Below are 15084 nucleotides of genomic sequence, written 5' to 3' on the forward strand. Positions count from 1 at the left end.
CAGTGTACCATTTTACTGCCATTGGTTCTGTCTTGGTACACTGTGACTTCACTTTTGCCCACGATCAGAGCCAAGAGCACATCCTTCACATGGTCCCATGGTGATGTGGGTGGGGTGCACTGGATTCTGATACCCATTTATGGTGTTAAGAGAATCTTCGACTCTGCGCTTTCAGGGGTAGCATACCTGCCCTGTCTGTCAGCTGACCTCACTCAACCACCCCTCCTTGGAGTATACCACAGAGCAAGGGCACTCCCAAGATGTGTTCTGTCATTCATGACAAAAAATTTCAAAACCTGCCTCCAAGGCCCCCACCAATGACGTGGATGACATCAGCTACTACTTGCTGCCAGGGTTGTGTACTGCTACCTACCCCTACCTAGAATGCTCTCTGTTCTCTGTAGACACCCAGTTTACCACGACACACTTAGTTATTTCACTCCTGAGCCTCTGACTCTACCCTGGAGGCCACAGGGGGGGCCTCCTCAAAGCTGTGTAGATTTACCAGTAATGTGTGCACTCGTGTTCTCCCCCAGAAAATAAACCATCTTCAGTCTGTTCTCACTACAGAGACGCTGGCCTATGGCATACAATGCTTTCTAGGGCTTTAGGCCAAACCAGAATGCAGTGCATGTGTACAGGTGGCCATCTGCTTTTCTCTGTCTATCTGTAAGGTTTCTGTTGCTATGATGGAACACCATGTCAAAAGGCAAGTTAGGGAGAAAGGGCTTACATATTGCTTACACTTAAATATTGCTGCTTATTATTCAAGGAAATCAGGACAGGAACTCAAAACAGGGCAGGAACTTGGAGGCAGAGGCTGTGTAAGGGTGCTGATTACTGGGTTGTGCCCCATGTCATGCTCAGATGGCTTGTTTACAGAACCCAAGACCACTAGTCCAGGGATGGCTCCACCTGCGATGGGCTGGGCTCTTCCTCAACCAATCACTAATTAAGAAAATGCCTTACAGCTGTATCTCACAGAGGCATTTCCTCAACTGAGGCTCCTTCCTCCAATGACTCTTAGCTTGTGTCAAGTTGACATACAACCAGCCAGTACACCATCTGACCACCTCCTGTGTTTGTGTCTTTAGTTTACAGGCAATGGGTCATGCGAGATGAACAGTGTCCAGAAGAATGAGGAGAAGAGTCTGGAACACAACAAGAAGCGCTCACGGCCTTCTCTTCTGCGCCCTGTGTCTGCGCCAGCCAAGGTAACTGTGGGTTCTCACTGCACATGACAGGAGTGGTGTGAAGGCCCAAGCAACGGGAGCCTGAGGCCAGAGCCTGCCTGGTCTGGCACCATCTGCTGAGCTGGCCTTCCCTTACCTGCTCTCCTGACTCAGCCGTGAGGAGGAAGGGAAATTGGAAGGACGGGCGTGGGCGCTGCTCATTCTCCTTTTCACTGTCGTGACTCTTTCGTAGGTGGGGCTGCAGTTGAAATGTGCAGTTGTGTGGTTTGGTTACTACACAGCTGAGGAGTGAAGGTGGCTGGCAACAGTTCCTGTCCCGCTCATCACCCACGATGGTGGATTTCTAGACCTGTCACTCTGTTTTCTAGTTGACGTTCTACAGTAATAAAGTGATTTGGCATTTCTGTTTATTTAGTTATGTGCAGCAGTGTCGCCCTCAAGTCACAATACATTACTGGTATCTTGACACCCAAACTGTCCAGGGCTGGCCAGCTGTCCAGGGCTGCCCTTGGACATCCTACCATGTCATCTGTTCCATCTTTACTTCACTCTTTGGGGATGGCTATGCAGCAGTATGCTTCATACCACGAACCTGGGCAAATGCAGGTCCAAGTCTGGTTTACTCAAATATGTGTGTGTGTGTGTGTGTGTGTGTGTGTGATGAATATGTATGAATGTGGCATGTCTCAGAGAACAACTTGAGGGCTCATTTGAGAATTGATACGGTTCTTCACACGCAGAGCCTTTCCCCTGCCTCTTAAGTCCAGAGATAGTGTCTGCACACAGCCTTACACCTGGCTTTCTCAGGATGCTACTGATGCTGCCCCTCCCTGCCTCCTAGTCATCCTCTGGCCCACAGGATAGATAGCAGCTGGTTTCTGTGTCCCCAAGTCCGGGATAAGGGCTGGGGAGCAGCTCACTGGCACAATGCTCTCTCGGGTCCCTGAGCTCAGCCCCAGCACCTGAGGTACCCCGTCATCAGTAACGTACAGAGCATGCCCCGGTCCTGGTGTCCCCAGAGTACACACATAGCAACCAGGCTGTTTCTTTGGTGCTTGCACAGCCTTTCTACACTCGGTGTCACCCAACCCCAGGCAAGGGCCTGGTTTACTGAGTCCCAGTTAATATCTTCTGAGCATGCGTGAGGCCCTGGCTTTCATTTTTCCAGTCCATGTCTACTGAATACTCGCAAGGTGTTTGTCCTCGGTTCTATTCCACTGAGTTGTGGGATGCACGACGCTTTTGATTACCCCGGTATTCTCTTGAGCATGCCCGAAGTCCTGGGTTTCATTTTCCCAGTCATTGTCTTCCAGTTTGTGCAAGGTCTTTAGGTTCCGTACCTATGGAGCATTCACCATGCTTTAGTTCCATTTCCCCTTTCAGCACCTGCCCAGCCCTTGTGAGGCCTGAGCTCTAATTCTTCAGAGCTTATCGCACATGCATGTGACCCTGGGTTTGTTTCCCCAGCAGCTGTCAAATCTGCTTCCGCAAGTCTTCCCTGGCTCTTGTGGAGCTTGGACCATCACTGCATATGTCCATAGTCCAGTGTTCTCCACAGCCTTCCAAGTGTCGTCAGCACCAGGTTCAATCTGCAGATCTGATAGGGTGCCGCTGTGGGCTTTGCCTTTCCTTAGGTCCTGAATTAGGGGCCCATCTCACACAAGGCCAAGGAGGGAGCAGCAAGCCCCCTGATGCTGGGCAGCCAAATATACCTAGGGTGCCCAAGACAGGGTCCTGCTGACTACATTTGATGCTTCCCCGGGCTCCATGCATCCTTGGTCCTTGTGGTGGGGACACACCATTAAGCCAAGGGTTTCTCTCCACAGAAGAAGATGAAGCTCCGAGGCAACAAAGACCTGTCCATTGCTGCTGTGGGGAAATACGGCACACTGCAGGAATTCTCCTTCTTTGACAAGGTGAGCGAGGCCCTCTGAGGTCCTCTCCATCTGGACACAGCTGCTTCCTGCCAAGTCCTGTGGGTCCCCGGAAGCAGGGCCACTGTGGTGCGTGGGAGAGGGCAGCATAGACCACAGAACCAGCCCAGACGATTCATGGTCATGCGTCATGCACATGCCCCTCCACACAGACACATGTATGTGGCTTCTGGGGTACCTGGTGCACACGCCTTTTACAGCTCTGTCTCTTGTGTTCGTTTCTCCTCACTCCCAGGTGCGCAGGGTGCTGAAGAGCCAGGAGGTGTACGAGAACTTTTTGCGCTGCATTGCACTCTTCAATCAGGAGCTGGTATCTGGGTCTGAGTTGCTGCAGCTTGTCAGTCCGTTCCTGGGGTGAGTGGTCCTGACTTCTAACTCCTGGGCTTCCTCCTATCCCAGCCACCAAGTGAGCCGTAAAGTTTGTTTATGTGATTTGTTGTTTTAAACATTAGTTTGTCTCCTATGTGTGTACAGGTACAGACCAGAGGACAAGTTCTTGGATGGGTGTAGGCTCAGATTATTCAAAATCTACTTTAATAAGGGTTCTTAAATGCTTCAACCTCCCTTTTAGCCCACCACCCACCAGTAGAAAAGGTTAGTAGGAAACGGGGTTGTAGACCTGTTTAGAAATAGTTCTTTGGGGGCTATTCAGTAGTTGCCACTCACAAATCAGCAACGGCAGGCAGTTTGATCCAGAAGAAGCCACAGAGCTCTGCCAAAATCAGCAACTTGAAGCCAGGTGAGCCAATGCCAGAGCCTTCCTCTGCTGTCTGTGGGTTCACATTTATACTCTTTCTAAACACCACACGTCCTCTCACATGTCTGCTTCAGCAAAACATCGTATGACATAACTGAGTTTCCAGAGATACCAGAAATTTCCACTTGAGGTTGGTTCTTTCCCATTATGTGGGTATCAGGAAGCTAACTCAGTTTATCAAAGTTGGCAGCAAGCACCTGTACCCACTGAGCCATCTTGCCCACCTGTGGTTTTCTGTATTAATTAAAGTTGTTCCCCAGTTATTGCTGATAGGTTCACATTTGTAAAAGAATGACTTGGAGAGAGCATGGCCATAGTGCTCGGACGTTACGGTTGCCAGCCCTCCTGGGACCAGAGTGACCCTGTACAGTGTGTGGCCAGTGTCCTTGGCTTCCCAAGGCTCAAATTATGACTCTTGATTTTATGGCAGTGTGGGAGCTATAACCATTGAGTAGACATTTTTCCTGCATTTTACAGTTGTAGACATCGATATTTGGGAACCATCTTTTGGCAGGATACTGGCACCCCTCCTGTGTAAGAGGAAGCAGCCTGAGTGTGCTGGGTTGAACTGCACATTCCTGTTAATGAGACAGTCTCTTTTCATGGTTTTACATGTATGTACACTATGTTGCACACATTCTGTTACCCTTCTGCAGTCGACAGTCTGCTGACTTGAATGTCACATGTGCCTTCCCTGAACACATGGGATACAAACAGAAGGTATTACATAAAAAAATGAACAGAAATTGAGGTGGCATTGATGTCATTGCTGTAAAGCATCTCATTAGCATGCGTCCTGTTTTCATCCTGACTTCTGAGAATGAACTCGCAAGGGCCTTTGTGGGGAGAGGCTGCGCTCATGGAGGAGGGAGGCTTCACCCAGGAAGACAGTCCTGGTGGACACAGCTGTTCTTCGTTCTGTCCTCTAGAGCAGCCATGGACAGAAGCAAGTAAATGAGGCAGGACTGGGTGCCAACAAAGCTTTATTTACAGAAACAGTCTGTGACTGCAGTGTGTAGTACCTGGATCAAGGACATTGGCCAGTCCTGGGCTTCTGACTTTTGGAGTCCAGTTTCATCCTCCTTAGGCTGCAGCAGCCATTGGAGTCACCAGAAACAGTAGAAGGGAGACCGTCCCAGCCTGTCCCAGGACTCCAGCATAGGACCTGGAGAACTTTGTGATGCCTGTGGCCTTCTGAGGGATATTGAGGAGCAGGGGTGCTCTGTCCAGGCCTGGGTACAGCCAGTGACTAGAAGGGGCTAATGTCTTGGGCTTGGGGGTCAAGGCTGATGTCTGTGTTTTGAATAACTTAAAGGAGGTCATGTCTAGCCTAGAACTAGGTTCATTTCCAGACTGGTTTGGACACAAATTGGCTGTAAACACTTGGTGCTGACCAACTGGCCACAGAGCCGTTGGGACACTTGAATGTGTGGGTTTTGTTTTTGTTTTTGTTTTTTTTTTTTTGAAACAGGGTCTCAGCCCTGGCTGTGTTGGACCATGCTCTGTACCAGGCTAGCCTAAAACGACCAAGATCTACCCAGATCTGCTTGAGTTCTGGGATGAAAGACATGTGCCACTCTATCCTCTTTCTCTCTTTCTTTTCTCCCTCCCTCCCTCCTTCCCTCCCTCCCTCCTTTTCTCTCTCTCTCTCTCTCTCTCTCTTTCTTTCTTTCCTCATTTCTTTTGTTGATTAATTAATTAATTTTTATTTCATCTGCATTGGTGTTTTGCCTGCATGTATATCTGTGTGAGTGTCTCAGATTGCCTGGAATTGGAGTTACAGGCAGTTGTGAGCCACGATGTGGTTGCTGGGAATTGAACCCTGATCCTCTGGAGGAACAGTCAGTGCTCTTAACCACTGAGTCATCTCTCCAGCCTCCTCTTACTTTTTTTAAGTTAGGGGACAGAAAATCAAGGCAGTGAGACCCACAGATGTTATTCCCAGTGTGCTTTGCAGCTGTGGCCTAGTGCAGCTATAAGGTCTATAGCTATAAGACTGTTTGGTGTTGATGGGAGAGAATCCTCCTCCCTTTCCTAACATTGAGTTCTGATTCAAGCCATCTTGAAGTTCCATATCTACAAGGCTATTGTCATGACTCTAGAACATTCTCAAAAGGCCCAGTGTCCACTTAAAGTTTCTGTTTGTCTTTGAAGGAAGTTTCCAGAACTCTTTGCACAGTTCAAGTCCTTCCTGGGAGTGAAAGAGCTGTCCTTTGCACCACCCATGAGTGACCGGTCTGGAGACGGCATAAGCAGAGAAATTGACTATGCGTCTTGTAAGCGAATAGGATCCAGCTATCGGGCACTTCCCAAGACCTACCAGCAGCCCAAGTGCAGCGGAAGGACTGCCATCTGCAAGGAGGTAGCACCCTTGGGGTACAGGTCAGCCCTCTACGGCACACAGCCATGTGCCAGGGTTCAGACTTCCTGGTGATGTTTGATACCTGAGGGGTGTCAGCAGAGGCCACCTGAGCTTCATGCCCTGTTGAATGGCAGTGCTTACAGCTCACACTGGAGTGGGGACTTGGTCAACTTTATCACTACTCAGTCCTGCCCTGTCCCCAAGTGTACTTAGTGACACCCTGTCCTCTGGTCTAGGTCCTGAATGATACATGGGTCTCCTTCCCATCCTGGTCTGAAGATTCCACCTTCGTCAGCTCCAAGAAGACGCCCTATGAGGAGCAGCTGCATCGCTGTGAGGATGAGAGATTTGAAGTAGGTGAAACACCTCTGGCTGCCTGTCCTGCTGTCCTCTGGCTGCCCAACCCAGCACCTTGCTTACACAGTCTAGTCCTGAAGCCTCTTCCCCCTGCCACACAAGGGTGCCAGTGCTGTGGAGCAGCTCTCTCTGGCTGCCAGCTCTGCCAGCTCTTAGCTATAGCACGGTATTAACCTCTTCCCTTTAGCTAAAGACAGGGGTTAGTTAGCTTAGACAAAGTTAGCTTTATTTTTTTATTTTTTGATTGTTCAAGACAGGGTTTCTCTGTGTGGTTCTCACTGTCCTAGAACTCACTATGTAGACCAGGCTGGCTTTGAACTCAGAGACTCTGATGCCTCTGCCTCCCAAGTGCTGGGATTAAAGGTGTGCACCAGCACTGCCTGGCTAAGTTAGCCTCATTTCTTATTGAAGTTGTAGTTGAGTTCTTCAGACCCAACCAAGTGCCCCTCCTGGGGACAGACAGATAAAGCACCTTCATTTCATCCTGACTCCCTGCTTACAAGCTTATGTTTGCATGTCTTTTTGTTTTGTTTTGTTTCGTTTTTAAGATTTATTTTTATTTTACCTGTGTGGGTGTTTGCTTGCATGTCTGTCTGGTGCCCATGGAGGCCAGTAAAGGGCATTGGATCCCTTGGAACTGGAGTTAGGAACAGTTATGAGCCACCATGTGGGTGCTAGGAATTAAATCCCAGTCCTCTGAAAGGACAGCCAGAGCTCTTACCTGCTGAGCCGGCTCTGCAGCCCTTGCTTTTCTTTTTGAAGTATCTCTTTGTAGCCCAGGCTGGTGTGGAACTTGAGATCCTCCTGCCTTAGCCTTTCAAGTACTAGGATGACTGACAAGTGTACATCCTCCACTCATTTCCTCTGTGTGTGTGTGTTTCCAACTTCTGCTGTGACCAGTCCCAAGGACAAGACAGCTTATTTGAACCAGAGTCTAGCAGCCGCTGGGAAGTGTAATTCAAAGGTGCCATACTTCGCAAAGCCTGCTTATGGTACTTCATGGTGGTTGGGATACAAAGGAGGCCAGTTGTGGCTTGTAACCCCTATTCCTAAACATTGCCACCCACCCGTGAGGACAGTCTGTGGCTGGAGCACCAGGTCCTGTGTTCTGTTTGAGGCAAGGTTGTCTTAGGACACAGTCTTCCTGCTTCCATTAATACTGCAAACTCACTGTTAAACTTCCGTTTGGCAGTATGGCAGGTGATCAGACTGGGGGTGGGGGGAGAGGGAGGGAGGGAGGGAGAGAAGGAGAAAGGGAGAGAGGGATAGCGCCTTTGTGTGTGTTAAGTGCCCCCCAGTGGTGGTATGTGCCACTGCTGTCACAGGAACACTGCCTGTCCCACACAGGTGTACTCTGGTAGACACCCACACTTACTTGACAGCTCCTAACCACCCACCAGCTCTGACCAGCCTGTCTCCTCCCTGCAGTTGGACGTTGTCCTGGAGACCAACCTGGCCACCATCCGAGTGCTGGAGAGTGTGCAGAAGAAGTTGTCACGGATGGCTCCTGAAGACCAGGAGAAGCTGCGCCTGGATGACTGCCTGGGTGGCACGTCAGAGGTGATTCAGCGCCGCGCCATACATCGTATCTATGGAGACAAGGCCCCAGAGGTCATTGAGAGCCTGAAGAGGAACCCTGCCACCGCTGTGCCTGTCGTTCTGAAAAGGTATCCCCCTCTTCTACTTCCCTCCCCGACTCAGGAGTTACCAGGGTTTCTGACCAATGGAGTCACTTGACTGTGCCTTTAGGTCAGCCTCCAGCTGACCTAGTCCTGAGCAGAGTCTTGACAACCAGGCTCCTGGACATCTCATGTGTCTCATTCATCTCCAGGTATGGACATGTAGTCTCACCTTTTGCTTACATAGAATCTATACACACGTACCTGTCCATGGCCTCTCCATGACTTACAGCGCCCACGGCAGTACATGCGCATTGTGTCCCGTGGAGATGTAGCCTTCTCTTCAGTGTCCCACTTAGGTGTGGTTGAGACTTGGGATGCAAAGCGTGGATTGTGACTGAAACACAGGATCCCTGGGCCACTGTCTACTGACACGCCATGGAGCCCTGTGCTAGCCCATAGGTCTGAGCTGTGGTGCTCAGCGGGGTTAGTGACAGAGCTGTGTGGGTTGCTGGGTGTCTGGGAGGAGGTGGAGAACTAAAACCAGCCACTCCTGGAGAGCTGGCTAGCATTCAGAAGCACTGCTGCTCTTCCAGAGGACCCTGTCCAAATCCCAGTACCCACATGGTGGCTCATAGCTGTCTGTAACCCCAGGGTCACTATATGCATGTGGTACACATACACACATGCACACAGCACACACATGGACACAAAATAAAAAGTAAAAAAAATTTTAAGTAGCCATGTTGGTTATGTAAGACCACTTCTCCTTTTACCCCCTTCTCCCCACATGGGAGGTGTTTGTTTTGTTTTCTTTGTTTGTTTGTTTTGGTGATAGTGTCTTATATAGCCCAGACTAGCAGTGGACTTACCATGTGCCTAAGGAACCTTCTGACTCCAGATCCTCAAGTGCTGGGATGACATTCTTGCAACACTATCCCAGGCTCTTTTTTTGTTGTTTTTTTGAGCTGGGGCTTTCTCACTGTAACCCAGGCCAGCTAGAACTGGACATCCTCTGCCTTAGCCTCCCTGGTGCTGGCTTGCTCTGTGCCGTGCAGACCAAATGTATATTTGCTATGAGGAAGTGGGCCCTTCTCCTGGGGTCACAGGAGGATCTGGGCATCAGGCACTGAGCCCCTCTCTCTACAGGCTGAAGGCCAAGGAGGAGGAGTGGCGGGAGGCCCAGCAGGGCTTCAATAAGATCTGGCGTGAGCAGTATGAGAAAGCGTACCTCAAGTCCCTGGACCACCAGGCTGTGAACTTCAAGCAGAATGACACCAAGGCCCTGCGCTCTAAGAGCCTGCTTAATGAGATCGAGAGCGTCTATGATGAGGTGAGGCATGCTGGCCAGGGGCCGGGCCACCAACCTCCTCACACCTGGACCCACACCCATACAGCCCTTGCTTGCCTTAGTGGTGGGGAAACTGAGGTATGAAAGGCTGCTGCTTGCTAGACTTTCCCTGGGCTTGCTTTCTGCTGTACGGATTGATCTTTTGTTTGTATGTAGAGGTCAGAAGTGTGTTAGCCCCCTAGAGCTAGAGATATAGGTGTCTGTGAGCTACTAGAAATCCAGCTCAGGTCTTCTACAGGAGCAGCAAACACTTTTAATTCCTGAGCCATCTCTGCAGTACCCACGGCCTGACCTTTGAAGGCAGAGGTGGTAGTGTGGGGTAGAATACTTGCCTAATTTGAGGCCTGGGTTCAAAATTGAGGTAACCACATGGAGGAAAAAGGTTCTTGAGGTGTCCATATATTAGTAAGTTAGTCTCCATTCCTATGACCAGCATGTGAGAGAAGCCATCCAATAAGAGGAAGGCTGGTGTTGGCTCATGAGTTTAGAAATTTCAGCCCAGAGCTGCCCAGCTCCTCCATTGCTTAGGCTCTAGCAAGATGGGAATATGAGGGGGAAGGGAGATCTCAGGACGGGCACAGGAAGCCTGGCCAACTTCCCAGTAATACCTGTTAGAGAGCCACCCTTATGTCATCTGTCCATGAGCCCTCATGATGTGATTGGGTTTACCAAGGAAGAGTAAGCCCTTTGGACACTTTGTAGCCAAATTCTAACAAACTTTAATTTGCTTTCCTACTGTGATAAGTAAGCTCCATGACAAAGGCGACATGTGGAGGAAAGGGTTGGTTTAGCCCTCAGGTTCATCTTCAGGGCTGTCAGGGCAGGAACTTGAGGCAGGAGCTGAGAAAGGTCCATGGGCTAACCTGATGCAGGCAGTCCCTCCATGGCTCCTCTTTCCAAATGGCCCAGCTGACTGTTCATTGTGGCCTGAACAAAACAAGAGTCTTGGAAGGCCAGAGGAGCCCCAGGCTATGTTGAGGCACTGTAGTGGTTAGGGCATTGGGCCCACCCATGATGGCTCTGGCCATGGGTCTCTGAAGTACTGAGTTGAGCTTCCTACCCATCAGTTAGGGAGTATGATCTTCAAACTGGAAACTAGATCCTGCCAGAGATGGTGTTGGAGGGACCCCCAGGAGCTCACTGTGCACTGACTACTGAGAGCTGAGGAGATAACTCACCCTGGAGTTGGTACCGTTGCTGACCGAGGGACCGAGGGACCAAGTGCAGAAGCAGCTCCTTGTGTAGAGGGAGGAACAAGTAGTGGTCACCTTTGAGTTTGGGAATGCCATTTTCCAGACCAACATTAAGGGGTGGACTATGGGGAAGTTCACCTGGACAATGAGCAGCCAGCATGTTTAAAGGCCTTGTACACAGCAGAAAGGAGCCTGGCCCAAGAGAAAACTACAGACAGCAGGCCAAGGGCTAAGGTCTCTAAGAGCCTAGAGATCCCCCCATCTCTTGTTGTTGGCTAAGGAACTGGGCAGGTGGCAAGCTGTTTTAATGGAGTGGGGGAGGGGCAGCTGAGCCCTGTGGAGTAGTAGAGCTGAGTGTTTGAGTGACAGATGGTTGGAGGCTCCTGGGGCACTCTGAACTTTGAGCCTCACCCCATGGAGACCTTACTCCTTGGCCAGTCTGTGGGAAGCCTCGTTTCATTGCAGTCCCCTAGTGCTAACAGCCACCTGCAGTGAGAAGGCCTTGGCTTGCCCAGTTGAGAGGTCGGCTGGGGGCTGGACTCTACCAGGGCAGCTGTGACCCTGTGAGACTAGAGGAAGGTTGGATAAATGACCCTTACTTGTGCGGTATGTGGCAAGGTCACTCATCCTTTCTAAGGAGGCTGGCTGTTATGCTGGAGGCGGGGCTTGGGAAGGCAGGCCATGCCCGCTGACTGCTACCCTTTGCAGCACCAGGAGCAGCACTCAGAGGGCCGCAGTGCACCTTCTAGTGAGCCACACCTCATCTTTGTGTACGAGGACCGACAGATCCTAGAGGATGCCGCGGCACTCATCAGCTACTATGTTAAGCGGCAGCCAGCCATTCAGAAAGAGGACCAGGGCACTATCCGCCAGCTGCTTCACCGGTTCCTGCCCAGCCTGTTTTTCTCGCAGCAGCGCCCTGGCACCTCTGATGACTCTGCTGATGAGCACGACCAGGACAGCGCCGCCGAGCCTGAGCGCTGCCGGCCCACCGATGGGAAGCCGGCCGCAGATGCGCCACCAGAGCCTCCGAAGGCCCTGGATGACGTGTACAGCTTGTTCTTTGCCAACAACAACTGGTACTTCTTCCTGCGGCTGCACCAGACGCTGTGCGCTCGCCTGCTCAAGATCTACCGGCAGGCGCAGAAGCAGCTGCTGGAGCATCGGCGGGAGCAGGAGAGGGAGCAGCTGCTGTGTGAGGGCCGCCGTGAGAAGGCTGCTGACCCCGCCATGGAGCTGCGACTCAAGCAGCCCAGTGAGTGCCTGGGCTGAGGCTCTGGGCTAGCCTCTGTCCCTCTAGGCCACCTTAATGGAGGGTGGTGGTGGACCTAGGCTAGGGCCTTCTTAGCAAGTCCTGGCTCCTGCTTTCTGCAAGAGAGTCAAGTGACCCCGTCCTTCCCCAGGTGAGGTGGAGCTGGAGGAGTACTACCCGGCCTTCCTGGACATGGTGCGGAGCCTGCTGGAGGGCAGCATCGACCCCACGCAGTATGAGGACACTCTCCGTGAGATGTTCACCATCCATGCCTACATTGGCTTCACGATGGACAAGCTGGTGCAAAACATTGCCCGCCAGGTGAGGGCAGGCACAGGGAAGCTCTTTTTATCTGTCCTTGTCACCTTGGAAACTAGTCCTTTCAACACTTTTGTTTCGGTGAGGTGAAATTCACACAACAGAATTAACCCCTTAAAGTGCATCCATAGTTCATAACATTTAGCACCGTAACCACCTCTAAGGCAATACCCTTTACCCCACCTGTTCCATGCAAAATGAGAGTTCTAGCGCAGAGCTGTGCCATCTGGGGAAACGTCTTCTGGGTCCAGTCAGTCACAGGCAGTGCTTTAGAGAGCCGTTTCTCTCCCAGGGCTTAAAGACCTTTTTATTATGTACTATTTATCCATTTTTGTGTACATGTACATGACAGCCATGCAGACAGGACATGCTTCTCTCCTTCCCCTGTGTGGGTCGAGGGATGGAGCTCTCAGCTCAGCCTGTCAGGCTTGCCTGCAAGTGCCTTTTTCTGCTGAGCCATCTCACTGGCCCCAAGAACTTGTTTGTTTTTCCTTTTTGGTGCTGGGCATAGAAACCAGGGCCTTGAGTGTGCTAGGGAGGTACTTTTCACTGCGCCAAGTCCCGGCCCCTAAGGACTTCTACTGTAAAGTACACAGACAGAAAGTACTCAGATCTCCAGGGGCCACTTAGTGGGTTTTCATGAGCAAAACTTCCTCACCCTGATTCTACATGGAGGTTTCAAGCTGTGTGGAAGTAGCTGCATGCTGGCAGTGACCTCTCTTCTCCATCCCTGCCCCTGCCCCGCAACGTTCTGACTGCTATGGCGCAGCGGGGCCTCCTAGTGGTAGGTGAGGCCACGACCTGTTTGCCACTGTTTGCTCATGTTGCATTTCTCCCAGTGGCTCACGCATGGTCTGACCTCTTGTGAACACTGTGGGATGTTTGGATGTCCTGTCCTTGTGGGGAGTCAGAAAGCCTGACTTGCACCACCCTGTTGCTCTGCAGCCCACCCTGCCCAGCACATCACAGCTAGCAGTTGACATGGTCCCTCCAGTTCTTCTCTTTAAGTACCTAAGCTTTATATGTATGATCCAGGAGTGGGTCTGTGCCTTCCTGTCCCTGCCCACAGTAGCGGCAGCTACAGCTGGGTGATGGGGAAGCTTCTGGGCTACACACACAATGTTAGGACAGCTAGGTGGGGGACAGTAGAGGACCATAGTCCCTGGGACAGCAGCCTCATTGTTGGCATTAGGTGACTGTGTCAGACCAAGTCTTTTGGCTAAGCTTCTAAAGTAACCTTTCAAGGCTGAGAAGACAGCTCACTGGATAGGAGTGTTTGCTGTGTTCAAGCATGAAGATCTAAATTCAAATCCCCGGCACCCTGAGTTGGGCATGGCAACATGCTCCTTGTCTTAGGGTGCTAGTACTATGATGAAACACCATGATCAAAGCAAGTTGACAAGGGAAAGGTTTATTTCAGCTTAGAGTTCCATCTAACAGTTCACTGCCATGTTCACCATCAAAAGCAGTGAGGGTGGGAACTCAGCGCAGTGCAGGAACTTGGAGGCAGGAGCTGAAGCAGAACCACTGAGGGTGCTGCTCACTGGGAGCTTTCTCACAGAACCCAGGACTAACAATCTAGGGATGGCACTGCCCACAAAGGGCTGGGCCTTCTCTCATCACTAATAGTGTCTTTAGCTGGCCTGCAGCAGGAGGCTTTTTTTCGATTGCTGTTCCTCTCAGATGACTTTGCTTGTGTGAAATTGAGATAAATCTGTCTAGCACACTTGTGTACCCCATGCTGTGGAGGACAGACAGGAGGATACCTGGAGCTTGCTGGACATAAGGGTGGCTCTAGGTCCAGTAGGGGATTCCATCCCTATTCTCCACCTCAAGGAAATAAGGAGACAGATGGAACAGGACACCCATCACCCATTGTTCTCTGGCTTCCTTGGGTGAACACACACACACACACACACACCTCACCCTCACTCTGTCACAGACAGTAGAAACTATTTTAAAAAGAAAACAAACTTAATTTGATTAAGCAGGATTGACTCCTTTTGTGGCTGCCCCAGACCCTTACTGTAGCCCCCAGCCGGGTACTCACCAGGGGCCACCCTGCTGGCAGAGGCCAGCTTGTCTGCTCACTCGCTTTAAGGCTGAGCTCTAGGCCTGGCCTTTTAGATCCCTGTCCCTGTTCCCTGTGTCCTCCTTAATGTCCTCATACAGAGATGATGGGAGGGGAAGGTCCATGCTTTACCCCGAGGTGAGTCAGCTCACTATGTTCCTCTTCATAAAAATGGGTGAAAGGATTGTCCCTAGACATCTAGAAGGAAATTTCATATGGGGCCAGTGCTCTCAAAGGGCACATTTGTCTCTTCTGGACACTTATACCCAGGCACGTGTGCTGGTCTTGTCTAGTTTGGTTTAGTCTGCTCTGGTCTGGCTTGGTCTGCAGCTGTGACCTTGTTCTCTCTCCCTGCCAGCTGCACCATCTGGTGAGTGACGACATATGTCTGAAGGTGGTGGAGCTGTACCTGAATGAGCAGCAGCGAGGGGCAGCAGGGGGAAACCTGTCCTCCAGATGTGTCCGTGCAGCACGGGAGACCAGCTACCAGTGGAAGGCGGAGCGCTGCATGGCCGACGAGAACTGTTTCAAGGTGAGACATGGTAGGGTGGCCTGGGGCTGAAGGCCAAGGCCACTGGGAGAGGACTGGAGGCTGAGCAGGATGCCAGGGGCACTGTCACTACACTTCCTGTCAGGTCCCTCTGTCTTGCATGAAAGTGCCAGGGCCTTGAAGGGGG

At 51.2% G+C, this 15084-nt stretch overlaps 1 protein-coding gene across 2 annotated transcripts in view; it reads left to right on the forward strand.

Moving 5' to 3' along the window:
• Sin3b (SIN3 transcription regulator family member B) overlaps positions 1 to 15084 on the forward strand; it is a 33865-nt gene that overhangs the window by 14801 nt on the left and 3980 nt on the right. Inside the window, exons 6-15 of one of the 2 annotated variants that reach the window (XM_034520311.2) lie at positions 1095 to 1214; positions 3020 to 3109; positions 3363 to 3481; positions 6039 to 6246; positions 6483 to 6599; positions 8032 to 8270; positions 9372 to 9555; positions 11475 to 12021; positions 12170 to 12339; positions 14766 to 14939. In XM_034520311.2, coding sequence (XP_034376202.1) covers positions 1095 to 1214; positions 3020 to 3109; positions 3363 to 3481; positions 6039 to 6246; positions 6483 to 6599; positions 8032 to 8270; positions 9372 to 9555; positions 11475 to 12021; positions 12170 to 12339; positions 14766 to 14939 — 1968 coding nt within the window. Of the gene's footprint in view, positions 1 to 1094; positions 1215 to 1425; positions 1598 to 3019; positions 3110 to 3362; positions 3482 to 6038; positions 6247 to 6482; positions 6600 to 8031; positions 8271 to 9371; positions 9556 to 11474; positions 12022 to 12169; positions 12340 to 14765; positions 14940 to 15084 lie in introns of those variants that run through there. The other variant, XM_034520312.2, reaches the window with a different exon arrangement.

Source organism: Arvicanthis niloticus, chromosome 16 (genome assembly GCF_011762505.2).
Source record: "Arvicanthis niloticus isolate mArvNil1 chromosome 16, mArvNil1.pat.X, whole genome shotgun sequence".
NCBI lineage: Eukaryota > Metazoa > Chordata > Mammalia > Rodentia > Muridae > Arvicanthis > Arvicanthis niloticus.